The sequence below is a fragment of the Chanodichthys erythropterus genome, chromosome 7, assembly GCF_024489055.1.
Source record: "Chanodichthys erythropterus isolate Z2021 chromosome 7, ASM2448905v1, whole genome shotgun sequence".
NCBI lineage: Eukaryota > Metazoa > Chordata > Actinopteri > Cypriniformes > Xenocyprididae > Chanodichthys > Chanodichthys erythropterus.
Genome location: NC_090227.1, coordinates 39857231 through 39867903, shown reverse-complemented (window position 1 = coordinate 39867903; position 10673 = coordinate 39857231). Strand labels below are relative to the sequence as shown.

Sequence of the window (10673 nt, the reverse complement as noted above, 5' to 3'; positions counted from 1 at the left end):
TCATTGGTTGCTCTTTCCCCTCTTCCCCCCCTCTATACTCCCACTTTTCCAGAGCTTTACATACCCATTTTCACACAGTTTTTTTTAGCTTTGAGGTATCAACGACCAGGCTAAAACAGGGGGGTTTCATGACCCTTTAATATGACCATGTTTTTGCAAATCAGACACAGAATTTACAAGGAAAATAAAATCTGTTAACTTCTCTAAACAAAAGTTTCAAGTACAATCCCTGTCCTCTTTACAATTACATACTTTGGGATACCATAACTAAAGTTTGGTGAATATTGTTTACCAAGGTCTTTGCTAAGACAAGCAAACGGTTCTTTTGAAAGTGAGGATGGAAATATTTGACATTAAATACAACAGACATACACAATACAGACACTGAGAAGAGCTTGAGCTGCTAAGAATGTGCGGGAAGATCTTGCTGGTGACCTTGTGACATCGGCTGAGTGTCCCCTGGTAGTATCTCCACAGCGGAAGGTACTGCATTTGCAAAGAACAAAGAACAATTATGATAGGAAATCAATATTTTGTTCCTTATGACAGGGCATATGCCTTAGACCCCCAAAATTTAAAAGAAATGACAGACCTTTGGCCTGCACTAGAGGCTCTGATTTCTGTGTTTTCAACTGCTCCATGTGCTCTACTGCCTAAAGAAAACAAATATGTTGAATAGGTGAATAATCAATAGAATGAGATTAATATGTTAAAGCTTTGCGATGAGGCAGTACTAGCTTAAAGACACTTCCATTATGTTTTAAAAAGGAAATAGTTTAGTTACAAGAATATCAGAATAAGATAAATGCAGTGCAACAGCTGATCATAGACACTCATTCAATTTACTATTATCAGATAGCAACAACATCACTCAAGGTTCGTTTACATGTTAACATTGTAGTTAAAAACAGAAACGTTTTTCCTTTGTGTTTTTTGAAAGTGTACAGATGACAATGTTGTCAAAACGATCCCTGTTCACACAGATCCACAAAAACATCTAAAAATGCTGTATTATGCATGCCAGGCCAGTAGGTGGCGATAGGGTCGGGTGTTATATCGCATGTGATTGTCACGCGCATTTCATCAGTAAAGCCGGTTCCGATTACCGTGAAATCGCTATCACCTGCTTTCAAATGGAGCGGCATTTAATAGACAGAGCCGTAGATCACTGACAAACCATGCAGTATCGCGTTCATATCGCAGATGAATTGCCTTCGATAATGAACGCGATATTGCCGGCTTTACTGACGAAATGCGCGTTTTTTGTAGGGATGATAACAGTATAATTCTCAAAAACGTGCATTTTGAAACACGTTTTCAAAAGTTAGCGTTTTCAGGCCCCCAAAACACTGTTACTGTATAAATGAATGGCCAAAACGCTAGGGCTGCAACGATTAATCGCGATAAATCGTTTGCAAAATAAAAATCTGTGTTAACGTAATATATATGTGTGCTGTGTATAATAATCATGTATATATAAATACACACATATTCATGTATATATTTAAGAAAAATGTTATTTATAAAATATTTATGTTTATATGTAATATAAAATATATATATGAATATATATATTTATAATACATGCATATATTTCTAAACTTTATTCCTGTATGTGTGTGTATTTATATATACATAATTATTATACACAGAACACACACATATTACGTAAACACAGACTTTTATTTTGCAAACGATTAATCGCGATTAATCGTTGCAGCCCTACAAAACGCACACAAAGTGTGTAGTTGTAGTTGATAATAGGGCTGGGACAATACTTTGATTATCAATTTGCGATACAATGAATCTGGAACGATTCTGAAATTTTCTGAATGTATCGCTATTCTCTCTTGAATCGATTCTGAGCTTAATTTTTAACAGCAGATGGCGCTACATGCTTTAGAAACACATGTAATGTTACTCTGCTTGCTTCCGATTTCTTTACACACAACACTTAAATCTAAAATAATCATTCATAAAGTTTAAAAAAGTTGAAGCGAATTACAAGAGTGTTTGCAGTGGGCTGTTTACATTAATCTCATGTCATAAAAGCATTCTGAGCCGAGGTGAAAGTATATTTAACCACTTACATGACTCATGAATGCCACGCTTAAATGATGTCACTGTCGGCAGGCTAACGTCATGGCAGAGTTCCTACTTGCGGTGCGAATGCAACCAGGAAAATATAACTACCCAGGCCTGTAAATCACACTTTTCACGAAGTTTTCCAGGACTGTGGGAACTTGTGCATCTTTCACTCAGTGTCTGTGTGCAAGTAAGTCTTTTCTAGTTTCTGTTGCTCTCCTACCCGCTGTAGTTCCATTTTCTGGGCGTTAAGCTGTTCCTGTTGTCTCTCCAGCTCCTCCCGCTGTTTCAGAAGGTCATGTGTCTTCAGGTTCAGGTCGTGCTCCTCTCGAGCGAGATGCTCCTCAAACTCTTTCAACTCTTCTTCAGTGTAGATTGGATTCTGATCTACAGTCTCAAGAGGAAGCAGACAAAGGGCATTTATGTAAAGAAGACAATTTTACACTACCGCTCAAAAGTTTGGGGTCGGTAAGATCTTTTAATGTTTTATGCTCACCAAGGCAGCATTTATTTGCTTAAAACTACTGTAAAATGGTAATAGTATTATAATTTAAAATAATTGCTTTCTATTGCATTTTATTTTAAAATGTAATTTATTCCTTTGATGGCAAAACGGAATTTTCAGGCCTTGTTACAGCCCTTCAGAAATCAATCTAATATGCTAATATGAAACAATTCTAACTATTATTTGGTAAATTTTTGTGTGGAAACAATGAAAAAAATTCAGGATTCTTTAATGAATAGAAAGTTAAGGAGTCATTATAAAGAAAGATAAGAGATAGTAACATTATTAAATGTCTTTAATAAATGTATGTCCTCGTAGAATAAAAGTATTGATTTCTTAAAAAAAATAAAATTACTGACCCAAACTTTCAAACATTTTAGATTTTAGATCATGAAATGCATTTCACAAATAGGGTCGATTTTAATTTCATATTTACTAAAAATGTAAAAAATAAAATAAAAAATTACCTCCCATCCATCTGGCTCTACAAATTCTTTCTTATCTGTGGCAGTAATAAATTCATCTAGTGAAACAAGCCTGTCTTTGTTAGTGTCAATCTATGGACAGACAATACATAAAAAAATGAATTACAAGTGAAACATCTTTGAAACAATATCATTAGTACATCCAATCCCCTGCTATGATGCTCCCACCTCATTCATCACGTGCTCTCTCATACGAAGTCTGTCCTCCTCCATTTCCAGCATATCATCCTCTTCACGTGTGGGATCATAGATCTTCTCTAGCTGAACATGGTGGAGACAAACATCAGATTTAGCACCCCATAAAGCCACGTCATTCTCAAAGATTCACCATTGTGATAGCTCTAAATGGAAAGGTTATTAAGTGGAACCTCTTTGGTAAACAGCGCCTCGAGCTCTTGCTCATCAAAGTAGCCATCTCCATTACTGTCTGTGAGAGCAAACAGATGTCAGAGTCGTGATGTGGAATAATCTACTGTGTTCAGAACGGAGAGGCTCAGTGATCTCACCATGTAGTTTGAAGAACGTCTTCGGGTCAAATTCATTGGGATCCAAACCATCGGCTTCCTGCCAGACCTCTTTCAACTGGTCTTGACTACCCTATTCATACAGACCAAATCCTCAACAATGACATATTTTAATGTTAGATTTTATGATTAAAATGTTATTTACTTAAAACATTTAACTATCCAGCATTTAAAAATGAAATGCAACAGAAACATACACAATGCAACAGATCTTTTCTTTCATATTGAAACGGATTATCGAAAAGAAAAACATAGGGAACGCAAACTTGTAGACGATTGTAAGATAGGATGCAGACAAAATGATTGGAGAAGTCCTGCATATGTCACATTTTGATTAAAAATCACAAGTTAGAAAACAAAATGTAAAAAGACAAAAAGATTGAATTGTTGTAGGCCAACCCAAGATAGGGTTAGGGTTCCCTAGACAAAACCCGATAGCATTTCTCCAATGGCGTTTGGATTATTACAGAAATAAGGTCTGTGACTAACGAAAGCTTATGATTTTTACATGAAAATCTTGACAAATGAACACAACTTTTATGAATTTTGAAGTGTAAATACAATCGGCAAAGTCAAAAGCTAAACGTAGGCTATAAATCTACACGACTTCAACGTCACCATCACTAAGCTTCCGACAACTATTTCAGTCTTTGTTTAAAACGTGTAATAGGTGTTTTAAACATTATATTATAGAGTTAAAATAGTTTGCGATTATAAATACAATGAGGCTATGAAAGCTGACTAGATGAGTTTATCTGTTCGGCTGATGGCGTTTAAAGGGTTAGTTCACCCACAAATGAAAATGTATTACTTAATTATTATTATTATTATTAAAATATTCATTAATTACTCTCTTAATTACTTAATTACTCTCCCTCATGTTGTCCCAAACCCACAGACCTTATTTCAAGCATTTAACCAAAAACCCATTGACAGGAAGTGCTAAAACACAAACTCGTTTCCTTGGTTTTGGCCTACAAAAATACATCATCCCTGCAGCACTCTATAAAATCAATAACATGCATTTAGAAAACAGATTGGGTGAATTTCCATTATATATGAATTTAAACATCACCAAACATAGAGAGGGTTCCAAAAATTTGGACCACTAGTAAAAATGCTTCCATTTATAATAGAATTAAAAAAAATTATAACAGAATTAAACTTTCTGATTAAGCAATATCACAAACTAGCTTAATTTGATTATAACAGTAGTTCAAGGAGTGTGTCTTTAGCTTACAGGGTGATTGATTTTGGGATGGTCTGCATGTTTCTTCTTCATCTCTTCGTAGTGTTCCTCCTCTTTTTTGCGTGCTTCCTCATCCAGCGTCTTAAGATGTTCCCTCCGATCGAGTTCCTTCATCATCTCATACTTTTTGAACTCTTCATGTTGTTCCTTGTCAAAGTTTTCCAGGTCATTAGTGGCCTTAACAAAACAAGTAGAAAGGAACATTTAACATGTGATGTAGAGAACAGCTCACTGTGTAAATCTCCATCCAAAATTGGCACTTGAATTGCACTTGGCAAATAAAACTTGCTACTTGACTAGTAACTTTATTAGCACCTGTAACTCTGTATGGCTGAACCTGAAATGCAAGAATTATTGCCTGACCCTAGCTGAAGACAGTGATGTGTGCAAATCAGACATCAAAAGAGTCTTGTTAGAAGTCTTCTTTACAACTTTTTCCTTTTTATTCATCATCAGAAATTAATCTTGGACACATTAAAGGATTAGTTCACTTCAGAATTAAAAATTTCCTGATAATTTACTCACCCTCATGTCATCCAAGATGTTGTCTTTCTTTCTTCAGTCGAAAAGAAATGAAGGTTTTTGATGAAAACATTCCAGGATTTTTCTCCATATAGTGGACTTCACTGGGGTTCAATGGGTTGAAGGTCCAAATTGCAGTTTCAATGCAGCTTCAAAGAGCTCTACATGATCCCAGACGAGGAATAAGAGTCTTATCTAGAGAAATGATCAGCCATTTAAAAAAAAAAAAAAATGCTTGTCTTGCACTGCTCTTTGATGTGCCACACATTATGTAATCATGTTGGAATGGTCACACGTAACATAGGCAAAAGTACCGTGGTACCTCCAACTTCAATAAATCGTTTGAAATCGTTGTTTTACCTTTTTTTTGTAAAGGGTGTTTGACTTTTCTTTGGACGTTCACTAGATCGGTAATTCCTCCTACGTCAAGACCTTTCCAACATGATTACGTAATGCGTGGCAGAGCAGTGCAAGATGAGCATTTGTGGTTAAAAAGTATATACATTTTCATTTTTTTTTTTTTTTTTTTTAAATGAACGATCGTTTCACTAGATAAGACCCTTATTCCTCGTCTGGGATCGTGTAGAGCTCTTTGAAGCTGCACTGAAACTGTAATTTGGACCTTCAACCCGTTGGTAGCCATAAAAGTCCACTATATGGAGAAAAATCCTGGAATGTTTTCATCAAAAACCTTAATTTCTTTTCGACTGAAGACAGACAGACATGAACATCTTGGATGACATTTGGGTGAGTAAAATAATTCTGAAGAGAAGTAATCCTTAAGCCACCAAAGTGAAAATGTACATTTACATTTTCATATCCAAAGTAACTTACAATGCATTAAGGGTGTACATATTATATACAGTTTATGCATTCCATGAGATTCGAACCCATAAGCTTGGTGTTGCTAGCATCATGCTGCACTGTTTGAGCTACAGGAACAAGATTTTTGTGACAAGTGTAGTTTCACAGAGAGACTGGCTCTTCTCGTATGATGCTGCTCGTGATAAATTACCTGCATTTTTGTCACAAATACGGCAGGAGAAACAGCTAAAATCAATAAAATCCCTTTGACACAGGGAAAATAATATTTTATTTTATTTTTAAATATAAAATCTGGTGATAAATATTTATAACCAGTAAATTTTCACCTGCCAAAAATGTACTTTTATGCCCCAAGCACAAATGTGTGACAACATTTATTAGTTAGTGAAGAATGAAACCAACAGGAAGTCAGATTTAGACCCTACCGATTTAATGAGGCGATCCAAGTCTTCCACCTCGAATGTGTGTGGATTCATGTGATTCAGATGCTCAAACTGTTTCAGAAGGGCTTGGTGGTCCATTGCCGTACCTTGAGGGAAATTGAAAGCATCTCATTTTTCATGTTTCTTGTCTTTGCAGCAGGCTAGAGTTACTGGCTTATAAAGTAAACTGTGATATGGAGAGTTTGATGAATGACACTCTCAGAAACTATCCTTCCGTATCTCTGCTCTCTGAGCCTGCCGACCGTAAATGAAACAAAGAAACGAGATGGTGGAGGACATTTCACAATATAACAAAAACAGTTCTGCTTTGTGCTACCTTTATCTCCAGTCATGTCTTGTTTGGCTTTGATTAGGGTGCGCAGTCTGTTCACTTCTTGCCTCTTCAGCTCATCAAGTTTAGTTCTCACATGATGGCTGACAAAGTCCAACTCTTTAGCCAGCTTCCCTTGCTGATTTCACCGAATAAGGAATTCGAGGTAAGCAACGAGGTGTTTAGATAATCTGATTTAACCTCTGCAAAGTAAAATTGGGAAATAAAGTGCTGCAATACCTTGATGTCTTCCATGTCTGTGTTATGAAGTTTGTCTCTGAAATGTGGGTCCTTTTCCAGAAAATCAATAACCTCCCTGAGATATCGATCATAGTGCAATCCAGTGTCCTAAATGAATTCAAATGAGATGTACACATTGAAGTAAAAAGGAGACTAGGGGAACTAAATCTTTTTAAACCTACATGATAATGAATGTTTGCAAAAGGACTGAGCAGTAAAGCCAGTCTGTGTAGGTTGAACACTCCTTATTGTAAGCATCACATTATATATAATGCATGCTTACCAAACCTGTCTGAAGTCTTCAAACCGCATATCAGAGAGAAGCGTCACACCCATTCTAACACTAGACTAGCATGTCTCACATTGGTATAAAGACTTGTATACTAGTATAAAGATAACTTTTTACCAAAATAAATAATAAGTCATAATAATAAATAAATAATGTATTAAATCATATTACTTACTACACTTTTAGGTGGCTGAATTTCCTCTACTGAAGGGTTCACTTTGGTTTTATCCACAGCAACTGGCAGTGCATTCAAACCAGCCCACAGGCACAGTATCAAACAACAGTGTGACGGTCCCCACATCTGTGAAAGACAAGAACATCACCACTGTCATTTTTGATGTTGAGAACTTTGTAGACTGAATTACTGCATGTTTGAGATATGAGTGTTATAAAATATTATTGTTAGTTATTAATATATTGTTTTATGATAGTATTATATCTCAAATTATCAAGAACTATAGATAATTATAATACAGAATTTTTTACATTAATATATACACTACCGCTCAAAAGTTTAGGATCTGTAAGATTTTTTATGTTTTAAATGACATTTTAAGGCTGCATTTATTTAATTAAAAATACAGTAAAAACAGTAATATTGTAAAATATTATTAAAATTTAAAATAACTTTTCTATTTGAAAATTTTTCAAATGTAATATTCCTGTGTTGCAAAGCTGAATTTTCAGCATCATTACTCCAGTCTTCAGTGTCACATGATCCTTCAGAAATCATTCTAATATGCTGATTTGCTAAATATATTTATTATATATATATATATATATATATATATATATATATATATATATATATATATATATATATATATATATATATATATATATATTATTTTTTTTTTCCTTTTTTTCTTCAGGATTCTTTGATGAATAGGAAGTTCAAAAATACAATATTTTGTAACATTATAAATGTTTCTTACTGTCACATTTAATTGATTTAATGCATACATGCTGAATAAAAGTAATTTCCTTAATTTCTTTTCAAAAAAATAAAAATAAAATTCTTACTGACCCCAAACTTTTGAACGGTAGTGTATAATGAAAAGCTTTGTACTTTAGCTAAATGCTGTTCTTTTGAACTTTCTATTCATCAAAGAATCCTGAAAAAAAAAAAAAAAAAAAAGTACACAACTGTTTTCACATTGATAGTAGTCATAAATGTTTATTGAGCAGCAAATCAGCATATTAGAATTATTTCTGAAGGATCATGTGACACTGAAGACTGGAGTAATGATGCTGAAAATTCAGCTTTGATCACAGGAACAAATTACTTTGTAAAATATATTCAAATAGAAAACAGTTATTTTAAATTATAATTATATTTTACAATATTACTGTTTTTAAATAAATGCAGCCTTGGTGAGGAGACAAAACTTCTTAAAAACATTAAAAATCTTACCAATCCCACACTATACTATACTATACTATATTATATATATATATATATATTTTTAAATTAAAAAATTAAAAAATATATATAAATTAAATATAAATTAAAAAAAAAATATATATATATTTTTTTTAATTTATATATATTTTTTAATTTATTTATATATATATATATATATATATATATATATATATATATATATATATATTTTTTTTTTTTTAATTTATATATATTTTTTAATATATATATATATATATATATATATATATATATATATATATATATATATATAAATAAATTAAAAAATATATATAAATTAAAAAAAAATATATATATATATATATATTTTTTAATTTATATATATTTTTTAATTTATATATATATATATATATATATATTTTTTTTTAATTGATATATATTTTTATATATATATATATATATATATATATATATATATATATATATATATATATATATATATATATATATATATATACACACACACACACACACACACATACAAATGTAAAAAGTATAAATAGATAAAAAAAAAAAAAAAAAATAGTTCAAGATGAGTGTTTATGGTTAAAAGTATATAATTTGTTTTTTTAGAAAATGAACGATGGTTTCTCTAGATAAGACCCTTATTCCTCATCTGGGATCATGAGCTCTTTGAAGCTGCACTGAAACTGTAATTTTGATCTTCAATCGTTTGGAGTCCATTGAAGTCCACTATAAGGAAAATTATCCTGGAATGTTTTCATCAAAAACCTTAATTTCTTTTCAACTGAATAAAGAAAGACATGAAAATCTTGGATGACATGGGAGTGAGTGAATTATCAGGAAATTTTCATTTGAAAGTGAACTAACTAATCCTTTAATGTTCCAAACATAAATAAATAAATGAGTCTCACCCACATTAACAGCAGGTGTCGTCGCTAACGACCAATCATCATCATTAAAGTGAACTTAATTGATTTAAGTAACTACATAAACTAAAACAAAACATTTACGTCATTATCATTTAATTTTGTTTTTAAACACCTTCCTACAACCACAGCGTGACGTCACAAGCACGTGTATGATAATCCCTGTCATTCCCTGCAACAGGCAAGACATCATTTTCAATAATTACGAGCAAATAAATCCAAATTATGTGTTCAGACTGAAATAATTTCGGCAGTCATTAGGTTCTAAGTGAAGTGGATGTCTTTGAACACAACACTATATTACTCCACCATATGTCTTTAAGCATCAGTACTAACAGAACACAGCGGCTGACATTGTAAGACGCAACAGGTGAGCACCTACCCTAAAAGATCCCCTGAGAGTAGTTTTCGCAAACTCAATCTTCGCCTCGATCAAGCCTTCAGATAATCGCTCGGACAGTTCATTAATTTCAGCTTGTTTTACCTGATGTGTCCTAAACGCAGTTCCTTAATGTAAACCCCGCCTTCTGCGAGAGAGCCACGCCCCTCGCTCTCGTGATTGGAGAAACCGTCGCGCTTATCCTTTGAGTTTTGAGCCTTGGCCTGCTATTGGCCGTGGAATCTGTCTGTCAAAGGTTTCCATGGTAACATTGCAAGTACGCTTGTTAGAAGAGGTACGTGGCGTTCACTAGTCCACCGTTTGAACGGCTGAGTGTCATTCACGCTTCTTTTGGCACACCGACACAGGACTGTTGTGACTCAGCTGTTATCTTGCTTGTGTTTGAAAGGTGGGTTATGACGGAACAAATACAAACAAGCACGTAAACAATCAAATGGTTATGAACAGAACGTGCCTCAGAAA

At 33.3% G+C, this 10673-nt stretch overlaps 1 protein-coding gene across 1 annotated transcript; it reads right to left on the bottom strand.

Annotated features, from left to right (window-relative positions):
- Window positions 1-116: 116 nt before the first annotated feature.
- On the bottom strand, window positions 117-10353 carry nucb2b (nucleobindin 2b). The gene is made up of 13 exons (XM_067390542.1): window positions 10194-10353; window positions 7653-7778; window positions 7189-7296; window positions 6955-7087; window positions 6621-6724; window positions 4840-5025; window positions 3582-3672; window positions 3444-3502; window positions 3244-3336; window positions 3058-3147; window positions 2309-2479; window positions 593-653; window positions 117-486 (listed from the first exon to the last, which is right to left on the bottom strand). The coding sequence occupies exons 2-13, from the start codon at window positions 7776-7778 to the stop codon at window positions 404-406; spliced, it is 1305 nt and encodes a 434-aa protein (XP_067246643.1). The 5' UTR covers window positions 10194-10353; the 3' UTR covers window positions 117-403.
- Between the last annotated feature and the right edge of the window lie 320 nt (window positions 10354-10673).

Excerpts from the sequence above, each read along its gene's own strand:
- nucb2b (XM_067390542.1), bottom strand. The coding sequence starts at position 7,778 with ATGTGGGGACCGTCACACTGTTGTTTGATACTGTGCCTGTGGGCTGGT. Across the intron at positions 7,088-7,188 it reads CAGACATGGAAGACATCAAG|CAAGGGAAGCTGGCTAAAGA; the intron begins GTATTGCAGCAC and ends CGGTGAAATCAG. Across the intron at positions 654-2,308 it reads AGAAAATGGAACTACAGCGG|GCAGTAGAGCACATGGAGCA; the intron begins GTAGGAGAGCAA and ends TGTTTTCTTTAG.